Source organism: Gallus gallus, chromosome 20 (genome assembly GCF_016699485.2).
Source record: "Gallus gallus isolate bGalGal1 chromosome 20, bGalGal1.mat.broiler.GRCg7b, whole genome shotgun sequence".
Lineage (NCBI taxonomy): Eukaryota > Metazoa > Chordata > Aves > Galliformes > Phasianidae > Gallus > Gallus gallus.
The window spans coordinates 9,476,740-9,503,607 of record NC_052551.1 but is presented as its reverse complement, the minus strand read 5'-3'; the positions used below and the strand labels follow the sequence as shown (position 1 = coordinate 9,503,607).

Genomic DNA, 26,868 nt, shown 5'->3' with positions numbered 1-26,868 from the left:
ACAGCCCAGTCTGGCAAGAAATGCTGATAGATGTAGTGAGAGGCAGGGAACGCTCTGAGCAGATTTTACTCTAAATAGAATAGCCAAGTGACAGAGGGAAAGGGGGTGAGGAGATTTGCCCATGGCCGTCCTCAAAAATAAGTGGCAAAAGTGGGGATAAAATCCAGATCTCTGCCTCCTGGGCCCTTGGACAACTGTCCTCCTGGGGAATTTTCCAGAATCAAGGAGTAAAGGTAGCAATGTGGCTGTGACACTGAGTTCCCAAACTTGAAGCCAGCAGCCTGCCCTTCCTGCTGCTCTGCCCCATGCCTGGAGCTCTGACAAACTGCATGTGCAATTAGGCAGAGCTTATTTGCCCAGTGCTAATGTGAACAGTTCATAATATGCCCACCACGTTGGCCATCATCCCTGCCCTGAGAAACCTCATCGTCACATACAGCAATGCATCTCTGCCTCTGCAACAAGGGAACTCGAGCATCCTCTGCTACAGTGGAGCCACCTGGGTTCTTGGGACTCTGGACTAAGGAACAGGACGACAGCTGTCAGCTCTGCCAGCAACACTGTGTGTGCAACATTGGCCAAATCATTTGGCACTTTGGGGAAGGTAGAAGACCCAGCTTGGTAGTTTCCAAATGTGAGTAGCTCCAGCTTGCTGTGCTTGCAGGTGTAGAACAGTCGCAGCACCAAAGCAAGATGCTGGGAGCACCAGCTCTGGGGCAACCCTGGCTAACAGGCACTCTGCACTACATGCAAACGTGATGCAGATACAGCACCAAACCACCACGTGCCTCAGTTTCCCCATCCCCATTCAATGAGACTTATCATCCCATTTGTTCTGTGTGGTTGGTGTTGCACTGCTATGCAGAACCTGACAGAAAGGGGCTCAGCAGTTGGGTGAGCATCATTCTGGAGGTCAGGCAGCCCAATCCCAATGGCTCTGCTCCTTTCAGGCACACACCTGCCTGCCTCTGCACGCTGCAGCTGGGTTACAAACTGGCTCACCCACCCACCCACCGTCTCATCCACGGGCAGATTGCTCACGGGGAAGGGAAATCTCCTGGCGAGAGTGAACCTTGTCAGCAAAAATGCAAATATTTGGAGACAAAGTGTTCATTACGGCAGAACTTGATTTCAGGGTCAACCCTTTTTGCAGCAAATCGTTAGCCAGCTAAAATATTTATTGTCACCAGACTCTGGCAGTTTTGACAGTAGCTATCAAGTTGAGCTTGACAGTATCTGCATACCGCTGCCCGTCTCCGCCTGGCGCAGCCATCAGTGAGGCAGTGACTGCAGGCAGAAGGAAAGAGTCACCAAACAGCTGGAACTGCCCCCTCTTTGTGACAAAGTTGGGGTTTTGTGGACTAGGGGAACCGTGTCCAATGACGGAGCCATACAGCACAGGCTGTTGGTAATACGGGGATGGGGTGAATTGGCAATTTTTCCTTTTTTTCAGATGCAAAACTGCACACACAGAGCAATAAAATCCCCCCAGTCTGGCAGTGCATCGGCAGAAATCAGACCACAAAAGGACAGGATTTCTTTCTGTCTTTTTCCATGGGAGACACATGGCTTCCCTGGACGCACAGCAGGAAACATTCGGGCGCCGGTAGAGTTTCTGTGATTTCTCTCTATTCCCATTTGTACTCTCTTTAGCTCCAGGGTTTAATTCTCCTCCCATTCAGGAGCACACCGCTGGCGAGCCCAGAGGCAAATGGCTGAGCTCCCATTGCTTGGCACTGGCTCAGAGGCCAGGGGATGGAGGGAGCTGGGGCCAGCCCTGCCTCGCTGGGAAGGGGAAGCAGAAAGGAGGCAGCAGATGGAGTTTGGGGAGAATATAAGGATAAGGATGAAGTGCCTGAAATAAACCTCAAAACAACTAAAACAACACCAAGAGGGAGTCAAAAAGGCAGCTGCAGTCACAAGACCTGTGTATAGTATTGTGGGTTCCTCTGCTAGACAAAAGAGAGCATCTTCCCGCTCAGGGATGAACTAATGCTGCTCTGCTTTTCTGTCCTTTGAATCTTCATCTTTTCCCCCAGCTAATGCATGGGGAAGGTGGGCTATTCTGGAGTCACCGTGAATTGGTTTCATTTCCTTGCTTGCTGGAGCTGAGTAAGGGCTATTTCATCTCAACAGGCTTCTCCCAGCACACCTTAATTTGAGATCTCCTGCATGCAGGAAGCAATGGAGTTAAGTGACCTTGCTGAATCCCGACTGCTGCAGCTGCAGGAGAACGGGGAAGGAAAAGAAGAGAGGGGAGGAGGAAGAGGCACTTTGCAGCCTCCCATTAAAGCCCCAAGAGGCTGAAGATGAGAGAGTGAAAGTTTCAAATTGCCAGAATGTAATTCTGAAAGTCATTTTCCAAGCGCAGAGCTCTCCGCAATGTCACCTCTCATCTTCCAAGGTGGGGATAGAAGAAACAAAAAAACACAGAATGTTCTGCAAAGACAGAGCTGCTAATACAAAGACAGAAGAGGTGTCAGTCCCCAGACACGCTGTCTCGCACCGCCTTCTTCTGGGAGATCTGTGCAGCTCGGGTGCACCTGTACCGGGGAACCATTCCCAGCTCCTTTCCCAAGCCATATCCAACCTGGGTGAGCGCTCTGGCTGAGCTGACTATGGCTTTTTCCAGCCCTTCTAAGAGCAAGGATATCAAAGAAGTCTGCATATTCAACAGTTACAGTTTACATTTGAATGAAACTCCTGACCTTCAATTCAATACAGTGATTATGTTAATGATTAATACTATTATTAATTTCTTAGCCTTCTCTAGCAAAAGACCGTGATGGATGTGCGGGAGAAAAGGTGCACTTAGATATTCACCCCCCTCTGCCCAACCCAACAAAGCTATCCCTCCCGGCTCCCCCTTCCAGCTCTTTGCCTTCAAAGAAATCTGAATTAAGGAGTTAGACGCATTCAACAAAGAGTTCAGCCCAGGATCTCGTACCAAAGAGCGAATTAGCCTCTTGTTCTACATTCTTTGCTGACCTTTATTCCAGCTGCACCCCCTCTTATGTTTATAAAATAAAAAATTACCCAAATATACAGGCGTGCCCCGCTGAGATAAATTGCATTCAACACTCTTTCAGCTAATATCAGCTTTGTCCAGGGCTCCTTATTACTGGTGCCACCTGTCTCTCCAAGCACAAGCTTTTCCTCTTTCCCTTCCCCAAATTACTCGAGTTGAGGCTTGGGTGGGCTTGCCCTCTCCCTGCAAATGCACTTATTTACCCACATGTGTCAGAGTGCTGAGTTTTCTTCCTGACAATCAGGCTTTTTGCCAGGCAATCCCTCCCCTTGCCCAGTTTCAGAAATGGCACTTTCTCCTCTCAGCACGCCAGGGCTGACCCACAGAAGGAGCTGGCCATGTTTTTATTGGGGGTGATGAGCAGAGTGCAGCAGGCCACTCCACCTACAGAAGGCACTTTGCCCTTCGAGACAGCAGAGTAACAAAGTTCAGTGCTGTCATACATTGTAATCACAATCCTGGTTAATTTTCCTTTTATTATATTACTATTATTGGACAACTATATTTATGGGTTTTTTTTTTTTTTTGTTTTTGTTTTTTGGTTGCTTTTTTTTTTTCCCATCTGGGATGTCAGTGAGTGTTCCTCACTGGCCTGTCGCCAATTTTCTCCAGCTGGGATCAGTTCAGTCCAATGTTGCCATCTGTCCTTGGAGGCAGAGGGGTGTCCTTTTCCATTTCGGATCTCTCCCACATAGCAATTCTATTCTTCCTCCCCCCACACACCCCAGCTTTGACCAAAGCATCCACAAAGCTGTGCGTAACCATCATGGGACTCATGCACTCCCAAAACAGACTCAAGCATGCAAGAGGTGCAACTGCCCGTGGCAGTGGCTGTGGGCATGGTCACTCTGCCCACCTCTGGGGTGACCTGGAGGAGATTTCACTCTCCAAACACAGATGAGGTCTCTTGGGGTCTCCCTGACATAGAGAACTGAACGGGATCCCCTGAGAACGGCCTGGAGGGGTGGAGGGAATTACACCCCCTCACTGAGATATGCATGTTATCACGTTGTCTTCTCCTAATTAAAAGCACAAACAAGGAGCGGCTCCCCTTCCCCAGCTTCTCCCCCTTTACCCTTTGCACAGCTGGGAGGGGTGGGCGGGGATGGGGGACGAGGGGGGGGTGGGGGGTGAGGCAGAGCCATTGTACGGGGCCCCGCGGCGCCCGCCCCCGCGGATTGGCCGCCGAGTGCGTTGCAGTGATTTTGCGGCGAGGTCCCATTGGCCGCCGGCACGCATAAGTTTTTGCTCCGGACGGCAACTTTTCCCAGGGATGGAGTAAGTCCGGGCCCCGCCGCTCCCCTCGCTCGCTTTCCCGGCGAAGGCAGACACCGCTCCCCGGCAAGGATGAAGCTCTGCGGGACTTTCCTCGGTTCGTAACTGTCCGCCGGTGGATGCGGGGGGGTTGGGAGGAGTGAGCGTAGGGGGTGCTTGTTGGGTTCCTCCTGTTTCCCTTCCGAAGCACTCGAGCAGCCTCGCTCTGCCCAAGCCACGCCTCGGCACAGGGGCTCGGTGAGCTGAGGGGGATGGCGGCCCCACAAGCTCCCCTTGTTTTGGGGGGCTTTTTTCCCCCTCTAATGATGCAGTGGAGAGCGTGTTTCAGAGCGTGGGTTTCCTGTCCTCGCGTTTAACAGGCGAAGTCTTGGGCTCCTTCCCCGTTCGTTTTGCTCTGGGCTCAACCCCGAAGGGCTGCGGGTGCGTGGGGTCGTGTGCGGCTCCGGGGCTGCTGCTGTGGGGCTTTGTCCCGCTACCGCGCGTTTCGGCTAACTGCAAAGCACGAGAAGGGAAGGGGTGGGGGGATGAGGGGAAAAAAATCCTGTTTTCTGCCACTTCTGTTCAGATGGTTTTTCTTTTTGTTGTTGTTGGCTTTCTGTTTTGTTTGTTTGTTTTCTGTTCTGCGATGAAGGGGTGAGGGTGGGGTGTTACCAAATGTAAGGTTGGCTCGTGCCTGGATGTGTTTTAGCTCCCGCATTAACCGAGGCACAAAGAGAAAGTGCTGGGGTAATGCAGGTGCCCTCCACAAACGACGGTGATTGCTCCAATTGTTGCTCGTTAGGGAAGTAAAAGGCTCTAGATGTGGGTCAGACAAAGGCGTTGCCTCTTTGGGAAGGAACCGACCAAATCGGGGAGAAGGGGCGCGCCCGAGAGCGAGCAAAGGGTTGTTAAAAGTTTTTTTTGTGTGTGTGCCTGTGCATGTTGTTCCATCTGCCAGGGGCCTGTAGTGGGCAGGTTTCTTCGCAACCCTTCAGCTGTTCCATATACAATATTAATGCTGGCCATTTCTATTCGGCATACAACAGCACTAATTGTAGTCTGAGGCATTAAGGCAGCCAGCCCATCTGCATAGAAGCTTTCAGAAAGAAACAAGGAAAAAATCTTCCACCCCCAGCTGGTAACCGGAGAAGTTGGTGCCAATTACAAATGCATAAAGTTTGAGGTCTAAATTACTTTGAAACAGTCTCAGCGAAGCGAGCAAAAGGCAGCGCAGTGTTTTTATGTGTGTATTTATACAAGCAATTGCAGTTTCATTTTAAATAATCCGAAAGTTGAAATGCTTGATCTGAATACACGAGCATAGGAAAACAATAATAAAAAAAATGCTGTGGGGACAGCAGCGAGGGGAATCCACTTAAAAAAACAACAAAAAAAGGCTCTTTTGGCATTCATTTCTGCAGGCTACGTGCAGTCGGTTTCTCAGCACACTCATCTCAAACAACGCTCTGGAGGCGAAAATATTTGAATATTTCATTTTATACCTTCCTGCTGCACGGCTCCCTTCAGGGATGCGGCGGCCGAGCAGAGCACAGTAATTATCTCCTGCCTTCAAACGACTGTAAAGTGACTCCGGAGAGCCGAGCGAGGCGCAGAACGGGTCGGGAGGGCTTTAAGAGCCGGAACGGGCGGGGCGGAGGCGCCGGAGCTGTCCGCCGCTGTGGTGCTGACCCGACTCCCGGAGCGCCTCGGCCCGGCTGCAGCCCCCGGGCTTCTCGCCTTCCCTCCGGTGGAAGGATGCTGACAGGCCTGACCCCGAGATCTTGGGTGGTAGGGGAGGATTTTGGGGGCTGAGTGGATTCTTGTTTGGTCGTGGTGGTTGGAAACTCTGGATAAGGTGGTGATTGCTTGTGCTGCTTGGGTAGGTTTTGAGAGGGGGAGAAGGTGAAGTCTGGCAAGTTTTTCTCCTCTCTCTTTTTTTTTTTCTTCCAATACCCTCTGATAACCCAGAGCTTAGTAAAATGGTGCCAAATCTGAGAACTTGATCTACCTTAGGACTCTTGTGTGCATAATGTCAATAAACGCAACAATGGCAGTAATAAAGTGCCCATGTACACACGTATGTTTGCACATATGTTCATTTGTATACATGTGGTGTGTGTACAGATGTATGTGGAAGCACATGGAAGAAAACTCACTCCCCTCCTGCCTACCACCCTATTTATTATGCTTTTGTTTCTCAAGTTTTAGAATTGCATCTCTAAACGAAATAGTAGTGGAGAGCACCAGGCAGCACTGTGGGGAGAGGAGTTGAGCCCTCCCATCCCTCCCTTTGATTCTATCACGGGTGCAGAACAATGGAGATGCAGTGTAGCACGGGGCCTGCTGCCTGCAGATAAGAGTTTAATAGAATTTCTGAATGCCAAAGGTTTAGGATGTAAAATATCTCTGTCTTCGTGGTGTGTCCAAAGGAGATAGAAAACAGCATTTCAGGAGTACTCTCTGCTGAATATCTCCTTTATATTTATGGTGTTAGGAGCACACCAGGCTTACAAGCCATGGAAACGGGCGTCATAAGAATTTCCAACGCAGCCTCAACAGTTTAAAATCATCAATGTTCGTGTCACCCTCTTCTCAACAAAACCCCCAAAATGGGGAATTCAGTCAATATCCTCACACCACTCTGCGGGTGGGATGGTGCTGCATCTGGTGATCCTTTAAGTCCTCAGTGCCAGGTAGGGGTCTGGTAGAGTTGTGGGGCCAGGTGCTGCAGCTCTGCCCAGTGTCGGGGCTCTGGCTGCCTGCAGGGGAGGGCAGGACCGGCCCCCAGCAGCTCTCTGCTCCCCCCGCCAGCCGCTGCCTCTGCTCTGTCTCATCTCTCCATAGGCTCCTGGGGTTTCCGTCCATTTGTGAGCTCCCGTATGTTTTCGAAAATCTTCATTAAGTTGACAGTCAAGTCTTAATCGTCTCGGCGGTGCTGGGGATAGAGCGGGGAGGGGGGGGGGGGGGGGGGGGGGCACGCAGGAAAAAGCGCTGGGCAGGGAGGCGAGCCTCCCACTTCCCACACCTCAGGCGGGTGCAGCATGCCTCTGTTTCTCCCTTTTTTTCTGAAAAGTTGTGATCACGGCACTAATGCTCCCTGTAGCGTGCTGATGCCTTTCGGTTTGAGGTGGTGGTGGGGTGGGGGGAGGGAAGGGGGATATCTGGTGCTGCTGGCGTCCAGGTACCCACGGAACAGAGGTATTTTTGAAGGAAAAAGGCTCGTGGAAAAACGCACGCTTTTCTCACTTGGAAACGATTCCTGAACTGTTCTAGTCACTGTTTTCTTCTAAGAGTTTTTTGTGCCATTCTTCTTCCTGTCACAAAGTCCAAAGTGTAACCCCGTTCGAGATGTGATCTGTCCTTTCTGGGGCGAGGTGATGTCTGCTGGGAATACGTTATATCATTTATGTATTTATTTAAGAGGAGAAGGAAAAAAAATATATACGTTTTAAGCACTTGCTTTTGAATATGTATATTAGCTAATAAGCAATACTTCCAGGTTCATAGAGGCGATAAATTTCCCAGTCTGTTCTTTATGGTGATAGGTCATCTTCCTAACCACCAATAAATATTGTAAAGTACTTTCGCTGGAGCTGTGCTAACCCAGGGCATCTGTCACTCGCTGCTTGCTGCTATTAGGAATTATTGGGCCGTACCATGCGTCGGGATGCGCGGGGGGGGGAGGGGGGGGATGGCACGGCGCTTGTCGCGCTTGCCGTCCTTTTGTGTTGCTGCCATCAAAGGAGCCCCGAGCCTCGTGCATATTAATTATGAATCAGTTCAGGCAAAATCACTCACCTTCTGTTGGGTCTCAGGGAGGGGAGCGCGAGGCGAGAGGGGCTGGCGAGGCGGGGAGAGCCCCAACTCTCCGTGCACTCAAGTCAGCAGCTCCATCTCTCTCTCTCTTTTTGATGCTATACTGTAAATTTATTTCACCTCAGAGAGTAAACAGATATATTGCAACCCCAAGGGTTCATGGGTAGTGTATTTACAAAGGGAAGGCGCAGCAAGCCCCCTCTGTGCCATTTCCATTAATGAGAGCGGTCATTAAGTAAATGAGACATTGCCTTTAGCAGGCTTAAGAGTTCACACACTAAGGAGTATCAGATATTTAATTGAAACCAACAACCCGTCTTACACGCGTGTTACTGGTGTAGGAAAGTGGGCTGCCCTCCAAGAACTCTCCCCCCACAACCTCCCCCATGCAAATTTCATGATTGGTTTCCGTGATGTCATTTTGCAAAGGGGCAGACAATAGCTGTGGGGAAAGGTAAGTCAATATTATGTTCTTTCGCTGACAAAGGCAGATAATGCTGGCTGTTTTTCTTTTCTTTTCCTCTTTTTTTTCTTTCTTTTTTTTTTTCCTCCCTTGGATTGAAGCAGAGGGGAAAGGCTTTCGGAGCACACAGTTGATGTAAACAGACGCAGGCATTTCGCCTTTAGAGCACGAAGGCTGGGTTGTTGTTTTGAAAACTGCACTGGAGAACCGAGGGGATTTTATGATGATCATCATGCTCCTAGGTCCATCTTTGCTCGTTCGCTCTCTCGCCGGCTGCGAGATGCTAGTGGACATGTTCTGCTTCTGACTGAAAAGAGGTTGAATAAGACGAGGAAGGAGGAGATATTAAAAAAAAAAAAAAGCATAACATCGCCTTCAGCCGGGAAACTTTCTGAATATTTCTGGAAGAGGATAAGAGGATGCTTGCCGGGTTTACAGACCGACGGCTCGGCGGATGTTTACCCGGAGGGAAGCGTGCTCGGTGTTAGCAGAAGACGCTCCGGGCGCCGGGACGGGCTCGCTCAGCCGCCGCGCTCCGCGGAGCTCTCTGAGGTGCTGATCGCGGCTCCGCGCGGTCCCGGGGGGCTCTCCCCGACCCCCACCGCCCTCCTCCAGCCCCGCTCCGGGGGGGCAGCGCGCTGCTCGCCGCCGGTACCGAGGGGTGCGTGTGTGTGTGTATATGTGTGTGCCGTGGGGGTTGTGCTTGCAAGCTCGAGGCTCCTGCCCTGCGCTCGCTCTTGCCGTGAGCAGACTTTATTTTTTTCTTTACATCCTCTCCTTTTCCTCTCCCCCGATATTGACTACTTGAGACTTCTCTATTTATAGCAGCGAGGAACAAGGGAAGTGTGCCATGTTTGTGGATTTCTTGCTGTACGTTGACCATGGCAGAAATCTGCGGGTTCTTATTTTTAGCTGTCTTGGAAGAGGCTTTGCTTGGCTAATCTCTTTATCAATTTCAGCAAAGTTGTGAGGTTGGTTTTTCTTTGTTTGATCCTTTTCTTTTTTAGTTGTTTCGAGGGTAATTTGCTTGGAGGGCGAAGGGAAGGGGTTGGTGCCTGAGGAAGCGCTGCCGCTGCAACTGACCCCGGCGAGTTTGGCTGAGTTCGGGATGCAGTTTGCCAGCGGGCAGAGCCGACCCTCCCCAGGGAGGTGTCCCCCGGGGGTGCTCGGTACCCCTAGAGGCAGCTTCCCCATGCAAAAGGAGCAGCTTGTAGGGATCAGCCCCCCGGGGCAGGAGGCCTGGGGCATGCAGACCTCCCCCAGAGCCGGACTGCTGGGACAGGTTGTGGGTTGCCCTTTGCTCCCCAGACCTTGGGGAACTGCGACCTGCCCAGCGGTGTGGGGCAGCTGTAAGTGGCCCCCATTGCTCTGCTCTCCTGCCGCTATTGTTGAGCCCCCCTCGCTCCGAGCAGCCGCTAAAAACAAGTGCAAAAAGCCCAGGGTAAATCCAATTGCTCCGACATTACTTTTAGTTATTTATTTTTTTCTTTCCTTCTCCCTCTCGTTGGCTCATCTGCTGTTATTATCAGCCTTTTCCATATGGCCACTTTAATTAATGGCAGACAAAAGGGGGTTGCGGGGGGGGGGGGAGGAATCCAGGAATTAGAGTTTATAGTTGGTTTGTCTCTGATGCTGTCATAGAAACCAGAAGCAAAGATGCCGCCTTTCCACTTCTTTGTATGATCCTGTTTATTGTTCCCGAGCGGCGCAGATTGGAGCAGGCGCGTGTTGCATGGCACAGACCAGCGCCTGCTGCGGCCCGAGGGCTCCCACCGCACAACTTGTTCCCTTCGGCTCCCTCTCTCTCTCAAAGCTGTCTGCCCTCTCCCTGTCCTTCCCCTCCTTCTGCTGCTGCAGAAAGGCCGAGGAGAACTCACTGTTAATAACTATTAAAGCAGTCTAGCGATCCGTGGGATCCTCACTGCACGAAGGTGAAAAGAGTAGGAAAACTCCCCCGAAGTTGGGTTTATTCCTTTATTCCTTTCCTGACAGTATGTGGGAATTGTTCTTCGTGTCCCGGCAGAGTTGGGGTCCGGGTACTGTGGCTCCTGTCGGGGACACCGTCCCCCTGGCTGGGGGTAGGGGAGGCGGCCGCTTGTGCGGGGGTCCCGTCGGGGTGGGCTGTGTGTGCGCACGGTATCTCCTCAGCCCCGAGTCCGCCCCGTCGCTGCCGGTGCATGGCAGCCCTCGGGGGGAGGAGACGGGGTGTATCGGAGTGTGGGAAAGGCAGAAATACTGCCTCCTTAAATGTGAGCTCCTGCAAGGCTGGGTGGGGGGATGTCCTCGTAGCGTGGCTCTGCCCCTAGTAAGACCAGGCAATGCTCAGTGTCACTGGGAAGTGTGGTGTTGGGATTATAGGGGTGCCCCATACTCTTTGGCCAAGTCCTGTGCTGGAGATGAGGACACCTCTCCCTTGTCCCCATGGCTGCATGGCGTAGGAGGGGGCTGCGGAGCCGCGCACGCTTTGCCACCCTCATCCCCCAAAGCGTCCCAGGGAGCCGGGAGTCCCTCCACCTCCCTCGGCTTTTGTTTCCTGCGCTGGTTAATCGGCTGGAGCTGGGGAAGGGGGGCACAACGAGCCCAGGTGCCTTCCAGCGGGGGGGGCGGCGGGGGAAGTCATTAGGATGGCGAATAACGCAGCTGAGCCGGGACTTCTGCAACGAGCCCAAGTGGCGAAGTGCTGACCGGGGCGGTTCGAGCTCCGCTTCTGGGGTTCGGGAACAGCACGGGGGAGGGGGGGGGGAGAGGCGGTGCCGAGAGCGGGCCGGCCCCGGTTCCTGGTAGTCAGATGATGAGGGCAGGGCTGAATGCAAGACGTAGATCGGCGTCAGAGCAGCTGCCATTTTAGCAGACATTGCTAAACTTCCCCCCCGCCCCCCCCCCGCTCCGTAATTTAGCTTAGGGGTGCTGCATCCAAAGTTGGCTTCTTGCTGGGGATGAGGTGTGCTCCTCTTCTTTCTTTCTGTGTGTGTGTTACAACAGCGCAACCTAAGTCAGCAACGCAACCCGAATAAGCTTTAAGGCTCAGGAACATAAACACGTTTCTTCCTTTAAGTCCCGCATTTTCTCCGTTGAGATTTGAAAGGGGGGGGCGAGGGGGGAGGGGAACAGAAGTAAGTTGATACTCCTGGGCCCAAAAGCCCATCAGTGTGATGCAGAGAGGTCCTTATCTCCCTTTCTGGCAGATGCTCTCCTCTTGCGCCCCGAGGGTGCCTGTTTGGTGAGGTGCTTGCATCAGCCCCACTCGGGAGTTTGGGGAGGGCCCCTCTGCCCCCCAAGAACAGAGTGATGGAGGGGAAGTGGCAGCTTTACAGTAAGGGCCTGAGCGTGTGGGGGAAATAGCTGTGCTGGGGCCGGGCTTCCCAGAAGCTGTGGGAAGGGGAGGGAGAGGGGGAGCATCGCTTCGCCTCTGGGAAGGCAGATGTCAGAGTTTGATGGCAAAGTGGAGAGCAAGAGCTGATCTTCCCCTTCACTTTGTGTGTGTGTGCACGTGGTGGTTGGTGAAGAGCAGGGACTTATTTTTAGAGCCATCAGCTGTACGGCTTAGCTGCTAGAGCTCTTTCCTTAATGACAAGGGACATCTCTTGTCACTTTGTAGCTGTTGCCTTTGCCTCCTTGTACCTGAGAGCTGAGCACGGGAGATCCATGCTGCACAGTTACAGAGCCAGGAACACCCCAATACCCCCCTGTGTGCTGCTCTCCTTCCCACCTTGAGCTAGTTGTTGTGCTGATGCTGTTCTATCTGTGGCTGCTCACATGGGGATACTGACACCCAGGAGAGTGGCAAGGCAGCCCCAGACCCTGCATTTACCTGTTTTTTTTGGGGGGGGGAGGGGGGGAGCAGCCCTACAGCTGTGCTTTGAAAGAGCCTGGCAGGGATTTGCTTCCACTCAGCCTCTCAGTTCCTCAGTATTTCTGGAGTTCTGATAGGGTGGAAGTTGCAGTCAGGAAGCTTCACTCTTCCCCACTTTCTCTCTTCCTTTCTCCCATGTTTTGCTGGTTTCTGGGCACTGGTCTCCCTGGGCATGTGCTGCACAGTGCCCTGGTGCACGCTGCTTGGCATTGCTGAAGGCTGTCTTGTGTGAAACCTCCTATCCTAAATCATTCTGTATGGCTCCTGAGGCTGCTTACCGTTGCAAAATAGAAACCTAATCCAGCAGCGAGTCTTTAGGAGACGGTGCTGTGACAGCATGGTGACATTTACGAGCAGTGAAAAGCTCTGGGGTAGGCAAGGTGTCCCAGTGCACCTTGCTCCTGGTGAAATTAATTCATATGAGGTTTTGGATGGGTCACAAGTAATGCAGAAGAGCAGGGCTGCCCTTCAGAGATGCAAGGAAAATCTACCCCTCCATCCCCCCCATACGCTCCCCCCCACCTTACTCTCCCCTACTATTTTTGCCAAGGAGAAAGGAGCTGCTCCCAGTGGTGGCTTGGCCCTTTGGGATAGGGCTGAGGCACCGAAGGTAAAGGACAATGTCAAGGGTGTCCTGCATGCAGAGCTGCTGTGCTTTCCCTGCATGTGCTGTAGGATCCCTGAGCATCCCAGCACTGCTCCAACACAAGGTGTCCCTGCCCTGAGAAGCGGGCACTGTGGGGAGGGCACCTTGGAGCAAATGGGGCAACTCTTTGGGAACTTGAAACGCTTTGTGGGATTTTTTGAGGGTAGAATTGAGCTGGAGTTTGAAGGGAAAAAGTCTGCGTACACAACACAGCTGTAATGTGGAGGCTGGTGGTGCCTGCAGTGCTGCTGCGAGGGATTGCTGTGGTTTTGCAGTGGAGATGCTGAGGCAGAGGAGGGTTCTGGGCCAGGAAGGTCCAGACCAACAGCCAGGCTGCTCCCAGCAGCTACCCGGCTCTGAGCACAGCACAGTGACACACTCAGCAGTATCTGCTTTTCATTTTGGTTTCTTTTTTTTTAATACAATTTTCACCTGATTTAAAATACTTTTGATCTGTCTTTCATTGAACTTTTGCTTCAGAGAGAATAGATTAATAAACACTTTCAAATGGAGGGGAAAAGAAAAAAAAAAAAAAACAACCCACATAGTTTGGAGAGATCCCCCTTTTATCTCCATTGCGGAGCTCTAACACTAACCTGGGTACGGGCTGTCTGTCCCTCTGTTCCTTTTGTCTTGCTTTTTTCATCTTCACAACAGAAGCAGTTTATTGTTGTGATCTGGCCTTTACTGGTCACTCCCTATTCTCTCTCTTTTTTTTTTTTAATTCATTCTTTTTCGTTTTTAATTTCTTATTTTGAAGTCAGCACATAAAAAATGCGATGTTATTTTAATCAGACCAAATGAAAGAGCAAATCAGAGCGAGAACTTTAATCTGCCCGAAGCAAAACTGCCTTGTACATCTGTCATGTTGGGATTAGCGGAACTCTTTAAAGAAGCTGAAGACTTTTTAAACGAAGTATTAAACATTTGTGACCTGATTTCCATTCTTACAATATTCTCATTAATAAGAGTGCGGGCTGAAAGACATCTGTTAGGTCCTGTTTGTTTTAAGAATATTAAAGAATAGAAAGAATATTGGGGGGAGGTGGAGGGAATCTAAATGCAGTGTTTCGAGATGAATGTCTAAGCTGGAGCTTTCTGAAGTGGTGCTGTGCCTGACTTGGGGCAGGGCTGGGGAAAAGGAAGGCTTGGCAAAGGCTGTCAGCTCGGGTATGCTGGTGTGGTTGATGGAGGAGGTCAGCTTGGATGTGCTGGTGTGGTTTGATGGTTGATGGAGAAGGGACAACTCTGCTGTCCTGAGGTAAAACCCAGTTAGGAATGGCAAACAGAGCTGCAGCCTTACAGGTCATGTTTATACAGCGCTGTGGGCATCCAGTGCTGCCATAGACCAGCAGGAAGGCTGAGTAGGAAGAAAGGAGCGAGAACGTCCTCCTTGGGTTTGCTGCTTGTTTTGTTTGATGCTAATGCAGTTAAAGTAAATGGCCCAGCTTGGACCCCTAAGGAGGGGGAAAAATGCCAGACATGTGTTCCGTAAACGACTTGCTGAAAGAGCCCTTCACCGTTAGCACAGGGATATGGTGTAAGGGAAGGTTGCTGTCGACTGAAATCTTTGCATCTTGTTTATGCTTGCTGGGTAAAATATTAACTAAAGCATCTGAACATAAAGTTCTGGTGTGAAAGAATATCAGCAGGGGAGAGCCATATGGTGCCAGCACGCGAACAAAATACCAAACGTTGGAGATTCCTTTTTGCAGAAGACTGAAAACTCTCGTTCCCATACATAATACATGAGTTCACGCCTTTGATTACTCTAAACATTAGTCCAAGTGGTACAGGAGTCTCTTTGGAGCTAACACAACTTAGGGCATGCAGTTCTCTTCCCCTCTCTTCCTTCACATAAAAGAAATCGATGTTGAGCTGTTAAGATACAAATATCCAATATGCTGTAAGACAATACGTTTCCGAAACTGCTGCATAAGCTGCCTTTGCTCTAATTAAATATAAACTGCAGCAGAGATTCGGGTTTCTTCTCTTCAGTTCCTTTGCTTGAAACCATTTGGCAGAACACGTGGCTTTGTGTGGGGCAGCATCTGCAAGTCGGGCCCGTTTTGAGGTGTTCCCTCCTTGGGGTCACCCTCTGACCTTTCTGCTCAACATGGGAGCAAAACGGGGTGCTGCGATCACCTCTCTGAGCCGCAGCCTCACCAGTGCTGTTATCTGATTGTGCTCTGAGAGCAGAGGGGTGAGGTGTATTGAACAGGAATGAATTCAAACCCCGCATTAGGAGGATCCCCTGGTGAATGTTATTATAAGGTACGAGAGATGTCTCTGGGGGAGCTTTCATGCACGTAGTATTTAAAAACAAGGTGTTGCTGGCAAACTCTGTAGGTGATGCTCTGAATACTTCTGAGTTCCTTTTTCTCCTTATTTTTTTTCCTTAAGCAAACCCTCAAAACTGACAATTTGGTGCTGAGTAACTCTGCTTTGTGCTTGTCCCTGGGATCTCTGAGCGTAGCTGGTTAAGTTTCACGATGAGCACCAAACCACCTGCACATGGAGTGCCCAGGTGCCTCCCACGCAGGAGGAATTAAAATACAAATCCAGAGCGTGGTTCCAAAGGAGTGTCTGGGGCTGATGTTTCTTTGTGGCCAGGGCTGTTGTGAGCAGATGTCTGAAAATACAGCTCCAGGAAGGCTGTGCCAAGGGGTTTGCTTTATGCAGTGTCTCTCAGGGCGCTGTTACCTCTCTGTGTTTTGCGTCCTGTGGGAAACGCATGAATGCAGCAAAAACTTGGAAAAGAGCAACAGAGATGCTGGGGTTTGGAAGAAAGAGAAATGTGTTTAGCTGAGCTTAAGCAGTGGTGAGGATGGTGTGGGCTGTGTGGGCAAAGCAGAGTGATGGGAGGAAATGAAGTCAGAACCTGGCGCCTGCTGGCTGCGTCAGGTGGAATCATGGAATTGTGAGGTTGGAAAAGACCTCTAAGATCCCCAAGTCTCACCCCAGACCACTCCACTGTGCCCACTGACCACCTCCTGTTAATTGCATTGCCTGATAAATGCAAAAAAATATTTGTGTATGAACTCAAAGCCTTGTGTGGGAGATGGTTTTGGGCTAAGTTAGCCCAGCTTCAGCAGAGAGGATGGAAAGGTTGTGCCTGTGCCATGGCTGTGAGCTCCAGCTTCTACTGCTGATGCACAACTTTCTCCTCCAAAGCTTGAAGCTTTGCACTGAGCAAGTATCCAGCAAGTGGAGTTAAAGGTTTGTTGCCCTCAATATTTTTTATGTAATTAGTGAGCAAGTAGCTGCATTTGCCCAGAGAAATGCTCTCTCCAAGAACACGAGTGACAGGAGAGGATTAATGGCCTTTGGAGGGAGATGCTCCGGTTTAAAGAAGAAATAAAGGTGCCTGGGAGCCGTGCTGTTGCTTTGAAAAAAACAAAAGGACAGTCAAAACAGTTAACTTTGCCTGCAGCATCTCAGCAAAGCGAAGTTGTCATCTCCTCTTGTGCATGCCCAGGAAACTTCTGGCTTCCTCCAGTGGCACCGTCAGGTGCTGCCTCCAGGCTGTGAGTGGGAGGGGAAGGGCTGGGGGAGGTGGGAACTCACCAAGGGCTGGGCTGACCTCTGGCTGTGGCTGTGGTCAGGCAGTGGCTCTGCATGTCCCTCCTGGGGGGATTTCCTGGGGCAGTTGTGGGTGGGCTCAGCTGAGATGTTTGGAGAGCACCCACTGCTGTCCTGTCCCCTCCCTAGGTGTGCCGTTCTCCCTGACTTACACTCACCACCAAGCTCTGAAGTGCTGACTCCTATAGGAAAGACAGCGAGGTATTGCTCTGCCTCTATTTAATTTCAATTACACGGGGTCTGTAGGAGCGCTAAGAGCAGTGCCAGCAGGGCTATAAACTTTGCGTATTTGATGATTTTGCTTAATCTCAAGCAAGTGATCATTCTAGCGGGCTGTGGCATTGCAGCAGCAGAGGCTCTCGGGTCAATAAAGCCATTTGGATGCTGCCAATGCGAGGTGGGCAGTGTGGGGATGCCTGTGGGCTGAGCGTGCTGGGGGGGCTGTGAGCAGGGCTGCTGCTCCCCCAGGGAGCTGTGAGCACAATGAGCTCACCTCCACTCCTGCCTTATTGCTGCTGTCTGTTGGGCTCCGTGTGACACACGCTTACGTGTCAAGTTTTCACTTCTGATATGACAGCGGAGAGGAAAGGCTTAATATCATAAAGACAAGCTGGCAGCTGGGAAGTAGCCCACTTAGTCATCGGGCTGTGCGTCAGAGGCACTGCCAGCATCTTCCTCTGCTCCTTGAGGCGGCTTTTCCCTCTGGTACCTGACCTGGCGCTGAAATCCCTGTGCAGCAAACACTGGGGGGGGTCCCAGCCCTATTCTGGGGACAGGAGGGCTCCCCAGGACACCTCTGTGCTGTAAGTGATGAGCCATGTTTGGGCAGTAGCAGAGTTTTGCTCTATTCATTTTGGTTTTGTTTAGAAACTTTAAGGTTGAAAGGTAAAGTCCCAGGGCAGACTGAAGTCCACCTGGGGACAAACTCACTGGGGTGTTTCTGGAAGCTTGAAACTCAACGTATTAGGAAGTCTTTGGCACCTCAGTCTAGCAGAGGTGATGGAGAAGAGATGAGTTCAGAGCTCACCAGTTCCTTCAGTGCTTTCCCTACTTCTGCAGAGATATGTATTTGCTACTCCAAGAGAGGCATGACACTGTGAGCTGTCCCAGGAAGGCTGTCTGTCGCTAGCTTTTCTTCACTTGATACCTCCATATGTGAAGAACCCCTTTCATTACGTTTACTTTTAAGCATTTGGCTTCCCCTGACATGCTGCCAATATCCCCTCCAGCAGGTATGATGCACAGGCTCGCCTCTCCACTTCTCTTGATATCCCAACTGCTGATGGAGTGGCCTGAGCACAAGGTATTGAACACCCAAATTGGCTCTGCACCCAACTCAATCTGCTTGCCATCCACCTACGCTGGCTGGCTGCCTGTTTTCACCCCTTGGGAGGTGGATGAGTGGCTCCCGGAGCTCAGCTTGGTGCTGCTTCCTTCCCCCTGGCCCAAGACACGGCGATCCAAAACCATCCCTACAAATCCATCTGCCATGAATTCTCCCGCTGGTGTTTCGACACATTGGCTCCAAGGAGGCTTTCGATTTGGTAGGAAAAGTAATTATTACCGGGGTGCGGTTTAGCAGTTGTTTTTTGCAGCGCTGGTGAGGTTAAAAGAAATAATAATAATAATATAAGAAAGCCTCAGCTAGAGTAACTGCTTGCAACGTGCAATTTGCATTTTTAAGGAAATACTTCTTTGAGACAGCTTGGGTGAAAGGTCAGCATTTGCATATAAATGGAAAAGAAAGTGTGTGATGCTGGAAGTTACATCTATATTATTTTCTCAGCAGTGAGCGGCTGTTTGGGCGATTAAGGGACGCGGTTTGCATTTGGCTTTTATTGAATAGGGAAAGTACTGGGAAAGCCAAATGAGAACAAAATAACAAGGAAAATGTGCAAGAAGAAAGCAGCGTCCTGTTCTTTGCTCCTCGGAGGTGCTCTCTGCGTGCTTGCTGTGTTACACGCCTGTTTGCACGCACGTTGGGCACGAGTGCATGAGTGTGTCTGTGCAGGGCTCCCTGTGTGCACAAAAGGAGGAGAGGAAGGCGCTAGAAGGAGCAATCCTGTGGGTGAGCATGGCAGAGGAGATGCCAGCACCTGTTGTGAGGATGGAAGAGGTCAAGGAGTGAGCCAAGGAGTTTGGGGAAGGTGGGATGCTGAAGAGCATTCACTCTTTTTATGCTTTTTTGATCAATATGTTTAAGGAACAGTGCACAAATAGCAGTGTTAGTGGGGGTGTGCAGCGTGTCTTCCTCTTTTGAAGAGTACACAAGGGATACGAGGATGGAAGGTGAAAAACACCACCTATGTCTTTGGCAGCGCTGTGCGTTGTACTTCTGCCAGTTGAGAGAAAAAGTAAAATAAATAAATAAAAAGGATGAACATAAAGCTTTATTAACTGACCACGCACACTGGAGCATATTGCTCTTAATGAGGAGAGACTGTAGTCTCGTTTGCTTTCTTTGCATTGCAGGTGTGGTTTGGTAGCACAGCATGCTAAGCTGATGCTGAGTGAGATTGCAGCTTCAGGTGCTCAGTGAGGGGTTGGGTCTCTGCATAGGGTGCAGTGAGGCATTGCCTGGCCCTGTGTGCCTGAGACGTGATGATGAGGGGCAGTGAATGTTGTGCTGTGAGAGCAAGAGGTGTTGGACCAATGCAGTGATGGAGCTGGGGATGGAAGCAGCAGGAGTCTATAAAATGTCCAACGCTCCACACATCCATGGATACTGAACTCTTTGGGTTTGTCCAGGTGAGCTCCCCAGGTGACATTGCCCAAGCTCAGTGTATGTTTGGCAATTGCCAAGCTCCCTTCCCAACCTGCTGAGGAAAAGCATCTCGGTCAACCAACAAACAAGAGTTCAGCCTGCAGTCTGCCTGGCCCTGCTTCACCTCCCATCCATATGTTCTTTCTAATTGATTATTAAATCATATTTACTGATAAGCGTGAGATGTAGTATCTACTATACAGCTGTTAAACCTCAATTAATATGTTTTAATGATCAGTCATTTACTATGCAATATACAATTAACATTCGGTATTAAATCTTAAATTAAAAGCATGTTTGGGAGGCTAAATTTGAAGCACTGAACAGAGCTGTGCTGCAGTAACAGTGACAATTGCATTGGATGGATGGCATTTCTGTGCTGTGAGAGGGCATTCAGGGCTTCTTAGCAACATTGGGAAGGGCAATTAAGAACTCAAGGATTTCCATGAGGAAAGTGCAGCCCTGCACCAGGCTGCTTGGCACTGCTGAGAGCTCCTTGCCTTTATGCTGCGCTGTCGGTGTGTTTAATGGCAGCAAAAGCAGAAGTGTGTGTTCAGCTGCCTCCACAGAGGGACGCGGAGTTATTTCACCCCATGCCATCGCTGCTCCTCGCTGCAGCTGCAGAGGAACCTGCAGAGACTTTCAAGTGCCCTGTGATTAAATAGAAAACTCCCTTATTTCTCTGTACACCTGGTGAGAGAGCCAATATTTCTCAGCATCTGGCTGAGACCATGCTTTCCCTTCAGCAGCAGCACGTGTAAGCTGCAACTTCAGTGCAGCTCTGTGTGCAGAGCGCAGTGGGTAGGGGTGATGCACTGCAAAGTGAGCCAGGAAGCAGTGCAGGGTGTTGGGGATGGCAGAGGCACCCACTGGTGACTTTCACAGCTCAGAGATGATGACAAATTTGGATTGGAGGTGTGGTTTATTTTTTCTTTCGTGTGAAAGAAGGGGTCCAAAAGGGACTGCTGCTGTGCTGGCCCTGAGCAGTGAGCCCACGTCAGCTGGCAGGGTGCTGAGCACCCCAACTGAAAGATGCAGCGTGCTGCTGCCTTGTCAACTCAGCGTTCACTTTTCTCATGAAAAATGTGCTCGAATGAAGATGAAGAAAAATTCCTCCTCTCTTCCTTTCTCTTTTCTTGCACTTGGGGGAGCAAACGAAGGCTGATATGGTTTTTCTTCTGGCCTTTCAGTTTAAATATGCAGCGATGCAGATACGAGGCAGTGAAGCCCTTTCCCCATCTGTTCCCTAGAACCCAGCCTCTCACCCCATTGCTCTGCTGCAGCCCACAGTGCTGGGGCCACCCAGCAGCCTCCTCCCACAGCCCCATCTTCTGCTCCTCTTCTGCACTCCTGAGTTTCATATGGGTTTATTTTTGAGGGGTATTTCTGCTGTTCGTCAGGGGGGCTTTGTTATTTTTGGGGCACGCCAACACTTGCTCTCCTTGGAAAGTGAAATATGCTCAGCTCTGATCAATGCTGAGCTGCATGTGTTCTCCCTTCAAAGTACCCAGCTCTCATTTGGAGTTGATGGCATTGACCCAAAGGTTTCTCACAGACTTTGCCCTACTCACGATGCTTTGGTTCGCAACTGACCTTCCCCAGTGGCTGTCTCTGAAGGAGAGGAGGGGACAAATAGGCTCAAGGACTGGGAAAGAACCTGTTTCAGAAGAGGACATGGTGATGTCTTGGGGTGGACTGTTGTAAACGTTGGTGGGAAAATGACCTTTTTAATGAGGGAACTGGTGAGACAGCCAGTCCTGGACAGAGGATGGAGAGAGCAGGGGAAGGCTGGATGTGAACATCAGGCAGGGATCAGTCAGACAGAGGAGCACCTAGGGCTGTTTTTCAACAGGAATTGGATGCAAGTGCTCCTGGCTGGGAGCTTTGGCTGTCCCACCTCCCATGAAGGGACTGCAGAATGTGTGGATCCCTCAGGGATCTGCTTCCCATGGGCAAAATAGAGTTCTGAAGGCGATGTCCTGTATATCCCTCTGGGTGGTCCAGACAGGGGTTAACAGAAGCATCCTTCATGTAAGTGAGCTGTGTTTCTGCTGAATCCACGTCCGGAGTTGAGGGGAAAGGGCACAGTGCGTGCAAGCTGATCCTCTCTGGAGACCAGATGCATGTAAGCAGCACAGAGCAGGGGAAATTTGATTCATGTGTGATGGAGCTGCTGCAGCCACCTGAGCTGGGCTGGGATGAGGGACAGGAGTGGGGCTGGAGGATGCTGAGCAGGTCAGGAACCAGCATACCATCAGCATGGCTCGTTCTTAGCCTACAACTTACAGAAATGTCTCCCTTCAGATAAGCAGACAGGCTGTAATGTTCCACGTATGTGTTATAGAAGCATCTTTTTCTTACTGAAATATGTATTTTTCCCCCTCTGTTCTCCTTCCCTCTGTCTTTTCCTTGCTTCTTTCCCATGTCTTCCTTCATTTGTCATCTTCTGCCTGGCCATCTGTGCCTCCCTGCTTCCTTTCCTTGCTGCTTCTCTGAAGCAGAACAACCTTTCAGCAGCTCTTGTGTTTTGTTTCCAAGCCCTGTGCCCTTTGTGGAGTCCCAGTGCTTCAGACAGGGTTTGGAGCAGGGTCTCCAACACAGACATTTCTCCCACGAAACCTAAAAAAGTCCTCTTAACTTCTCTTCTGGCTTCAGAATGGTTTTAAAATTAAAGCCCAAAGGTGACTTTCTGTCATCTCTCCTGAGCAAAACCTTGGGCTGTATGTCACTGTGGGATCACGTTATCCCAGTCCTTCAGCATGCATGTCCTAAAAAGCACTGTGGGATACGGTTGTTCCTCAGCATCCTGTAGATAAAGAACAGACCCAGGCTGGGTTGGGTGTTTTCCTCAGTATTTGTTGCATGTTCTCCTACAAGCTTCTTGGTGGAAGGGCAGCTCTGAAGATGTGGATGCCCCATCCCTGGAGGTGCCCAAGGCCAGGTTGGAAGGGAGCCTGGGCAGCCTGATCTTGTGGTTGGCAACCCTGTCCATGGCAGAGGGTTGGAACTGGATGACCTTCAAGGTCCTTTCCAACCCAAACCATTCTGTGACTCTGTGAAGCTGCTCGGGGGGTGTCCTACACACACAGCAAGTTATCCATGATACTTATCCATTGCTGGAAACATTTTCCAGATTTCCTTCAGTGCATGTTGGCCTTCTCCCTGCTTTTGCTTTGAGGTCATCCAAATAATAGAAATACTGGGGAAACGTGGAAGCCTGTTGAGGCAGCAGACATGGAGCCCTGCGCTGCCCTGAGCTCTTCTGCAGCCTGCAATGTGTGCTACTGCTGGGGATGCGCTCCTTCTCCTCTGCTTTACCAGCAAAAGATGAATGGAGCGGGGCTCAGAAGCAGGCAGCATGTTATTCACTGCTCAATGCCATGGCGAGCTGCAATTACAGATTGAAGGGAAAGGCTGGGGGTGGTGGCACCCAAAGTGACCTTTGTTTCCCCAGGTGAGCTGCAATGCTGGGGACTTGCAGTCCTGGGGCAAATGCTTTCCATCTCATTACTGCAAGCAGGAGGGGAAACCTTGCAGCTGTGGGGCCACCTGTGTGCTGCAGGGCTGGCACCAACCCTTTGGGTGTGTTTGAAGTTGTTTTAGAGGAAGGGAAAGCGCCAAGAGTCCGCTTGTAAAGTATGGGCTTCTCATAGTGTTTAGCTGCTGGGAGCTGTAACTTGGGCACCCCCACTTTGCATCCTCCTGACCCCATGTTCTTCTTCCCCTCCCCAGAAAATGAGTTTCGGGGTGAGCTGCTGAACCAGAGGTGGACCTGTGGAGAGAAGATCAGCAGCTGCGAGGGAGCCGCCAGCCTGCACGGCACGTGCATCAAGGTGAGCCCCACGAGCATCCTTTTCTTGGATGGTGGCAGCGGGATGAGGGCCAAGGGCTGCTCCAGTCCTCCTGGGCTGGGGGGAGCTGGATTGGGGGTGGGGGGGGTGGGGGGGGAATGCAGCTTCACCCCCAGGAAGGGAAGGAACTGGAAGTCCTTGTTTGAACTGAACCTCCTGCATGGGGTGTGCAGACAGAGAGGCTTCCAGCTGTCAAGATTTGGCGTCGAGGCCAGATATTTGCATCTCCCCTTCCTCCCTGGTCTCATCCTTCAAGGATAGCTCAGAGTAGGATATTGAGGTCGGTCCCAGGGCTATAAAAATGGGCTCTTTCTGCAGTTTGGTCGGAAGAAGCCCCGCGCAGGCCAGGTGAAGCCACAGGGACAAGTGGGGCATTCATCCCACCGCCCACTGCCGGCTGCAGCTGTGGCTGATGAAAGAGGTCCAGGCAGTGCTGTCAAACCTCTCACAGAACTGCTGCCAGCAGATGAGGAAGCTTTAATTAAGCACAGAACGGGGCTGCTCATTACGCAAATGGTGCTTCCTGCCCCATTTAGTTCCTGGGTAGCGAGGCGCAGCATCCAGGATAGACAGAGACCCATCTGGGTGGTGAAGGATGCCCTCCTTGGGTGACTGATGTTTGGAGGTGTAGGAAGGGGGATAACAAACCAAGCCATGGGGAAAACCCCAAAGCAGCAGAAATCAGCAGAAAGTGCACACATCCTTCATGGCTAACAAGCTGTCAGCTGCATGCAGGTGTTGCCAGGAATGCTTGCACCTTCTTAGAAAGCAGCGTAAGCAGTTGTTGCTATATTTAAAACCGGCTCAATTAAGGCTTTTCTATTGAACCTGCCAAATAAGCACTTAGATGAGATTTAATAAGACTGTTGTATGTTAATAAAGTGATGATTACAAAAGGTAATGTGCCCGGTACCTGGTGCTCATCTAGTGCTCTGCCTTTGCCAAGCACGTTGCTAACGTTAACCATTTCTTGATGCTCTGTGCTCTGCTCAGCTGTGCTTCAATGCGATGTAAATGGGAGCGGGCATCAGAAGTGGGGGCAGCATTTGGGGATGCTGGGGACCAGGCGCCTGCAGGTGTTGGTCTTGGCACAAGTTGGCTTAGTAGGATCACCAGATAAATACAGATATTTATTTGTAGCTTTCCATGCCAGCTATGGCTCATAACCTACAGGATGTGCAGCTTGGAAGGACAGCGGGATGCAGGGTGCGTTCACTTATTTCTGCTTCTCAAGAATTCCGGGCACAGGATGGCATTTCTCTTGCCAGGCCTGAAATAGGATCTCTGAAGGGTGGCAGGAAGGGGTGCTCCATGCATGCACCCAACTGCACCTGGCGTGCTTGCACTCATCCTGGCCCCAATGGCTGGCAGGGAAATGAATCTCTTCCTCCCAAATCCCAATTTTCCTGAACTCTGGAGAGCTCCGTGGTGCAGTTAAGGCTGGTGGTGCTAGGACAGGGAGTGCCAGAGTCCTCTTTGGAGATGTGCTCATCATCTCACTTTAGCAACTGCCTCTTGAGGATAATTTTATGAAAATGACAACTTATTCCCCTGTCTGCAAATAATGGGATTGAGGAGTTGTGATTTGTTTTTTCCCCTCTCTTTTTCCTCCCCTATCCCTCCTCTTTTGGCATCAGAGCAGTTTGTACGTACTGAGCCACTTAGGTCTCTCCGCACGTGAAATGGCGTTTGGATTGCCTGTCGTACACTTTCCTCTTGACTGTTTGAAAGTGCTATGTTGACTTAAACTGCTGCATATGAAATCAGCCTGAATGCCAGCGCAGTGCAGCGCATGGTGCAGCTGGGGCTGTGTCAAGTGTGATGCTCGGAAGCATCTCTTCTGCTCCGCTTCACTCGTGCAGAGGATGCTGCTACAGCGACAGAGCATTAGCGCTCTGTAAATGTTTAATTTGCAGAGTTTTTTAGTGGTTTTTTTTATGTGTATGGGATTGGGCCCTTTTTGCGCCTGAAAAAGGACAGCACGACTTCAGGAGGGCGTTTGCAATGCAGTTGCAGTCTTCTCATTTGAGAGGGGGGCAGGGCGTGTTTTTTCTTTCGCTTGAAGATGTCGAGGCAACATCCTCTCCTGAGTGAGGGCACTGAGCAGGGCGTCCTTTCTCAGGCTGACAACGTTTTGTTCAGCTGAGAACGGGGCTTACGATAGGTGGGACGTCAGGAGGATTTAAATCAAGCAGCAGGGGGGAAAAAACTCTGCCTCAGAGTATGGTTATAAAATAGCAGCTGGGAGCTCCTGGGCTGGTGTGGAAGCTTTCAACAACATTCAGCCCCCTGTGAAAGTAGAGGGAGGCTTTTGAGAGAGGAGCGTTCCTTCCTCTGTCCCTTCTTATTATTTTGCTAAAGATTAGCAGCTGGAGAAGGTGCAGCAGGGTGGTCTCTGCATTTCCTGCAGTGAGTGCTGATGCTGTGGCACTTTGCAGGGAGTAAGGGGACATTTGGTCACCCAGGTCCGAGTGTCTCCATCCACATGCAGCCTGCAGTAGCCCGTGAAGGATTCCATTCTGAAAACTAAAAAGCAAAGCGAAGAGAAATGGAACCAACCCATCCATAGTGTTGGGTGGGTTCTGAGGGATGGTTTTGTAGCCATGAATTTCTCCCATATTCCTCTATGCAGTCATCCAGCCAGACCTTGGTGTCACGTTCTTTACTCTTGGGGTTGGTTCAGGCTCACGATTCAGTCCTTGGCAGGAAAGGGAGTTCAAATTCATCAGCAAACTGGTCTTCCCTGATAAGAGCCTGAAGGAGCTTGGCTGCTGGGACAAGGATGGAGATGGTGGAGGTTTCCCATGCACCGTCCTTCTCCCTTCCCTTAGCTCACCCTGGCTTTGAACCCAGCCCTAAAATCGGGCTGTGAGAGCTGGGCTGTGCTCCTGCAGTGGAGGAGAGCTCCCTTTTGGTTGGGTGGTCAGCACTGCCCCTTCCCTTGAACTGGAGAAGGGGCTCTTTGGAGCTGGAAGAGAGGGAAGGCCAAGTAGACAACCACTTTTTGACCTTTGTGTAAGAAAAACATCATTTCTTCTGTCATTTTCCTCCTCCTGCTCTACCTGCTGCTGAGAAAATCTATCTACCTCTGGTGGTTTTTTTAAAACTTAAAATAGAAGCTCACTCTGTCTGTCCCTCAGACACAGCTTCTTGCAAATGGCATTTTGCAATAGCCACAAATAAGCGCTGATGGCGGCTCTGCTGCTTTCAGAGTAAAATAAATATTCCTGCTGAATCCTCACCTCCCTTTGTCCGGCTGAGGGCTTTTTCAGTGTGTTTATTTTCTCTGAGCTCCGTGCTGCTCTTGAATACATATAAAGTATTACTGCTGACCTTGGGGAATTTCAGCATGGCCCTTAATGGGGTATTTGCATAGAGCTGCCGGAGCGCAGTGCACCTGGGCGGCCGAGCTCAGGAGGCTCCAGAGGTTTTATGCTACTGCTGTGGTCTTCCTTCTGAACATAAATGCGTATTAAGATAAGGGAAGATGAAAAATCAGCTCTGTAGATAGTCTGTAAAAAAAAAAAAATATATATATATATGCATATATGTCAGGTCTGTTGTGCTGCTCCTGCACTGTATTGCTGTGGTCCTGGGAGCAGAGCAGGGCT

General features: G+C 50.7%; 1 protein-coding gene across 8 annotated transcripts in view; it reads left to right on the top strand.

Annotated features, from left to right (window-relative positions):
• Positions 1–4,297: 4,297 nt before the first annotated feature.
• The window catches only part of MYT1 (myelin transcription factor 1), a 56,414-nt gene continuing 33,843 nt past the window's right edge, over positions 4,298–26,868 (top strand). For 5 of the 8 annotated variants that reach the window (XM_015296628.4, XM_025142351.3, XM_015296627.4 and 2 more), the window contains exons 1-2: positions 4,298–4,400; positions 23,139–23,239. In XM_015296628.4, coding sequence (XP_015152114.1) covers positions 4,376–4,400; positions 23,139–23,239 — 126 coding nt within the window. In that variant the 5' untranslated portion in view covers positions 4,298–4,375. Of the gene's footprint in view, positions 4,401–8,301; positions 9,114–23,138; positions 23,240–26,868 lie in introns of those variants that run through there. The other 3 variants (XM_040650958.2, XM_015296630.4, XM_015296629.4) reach the window with 2 other exon arrangements.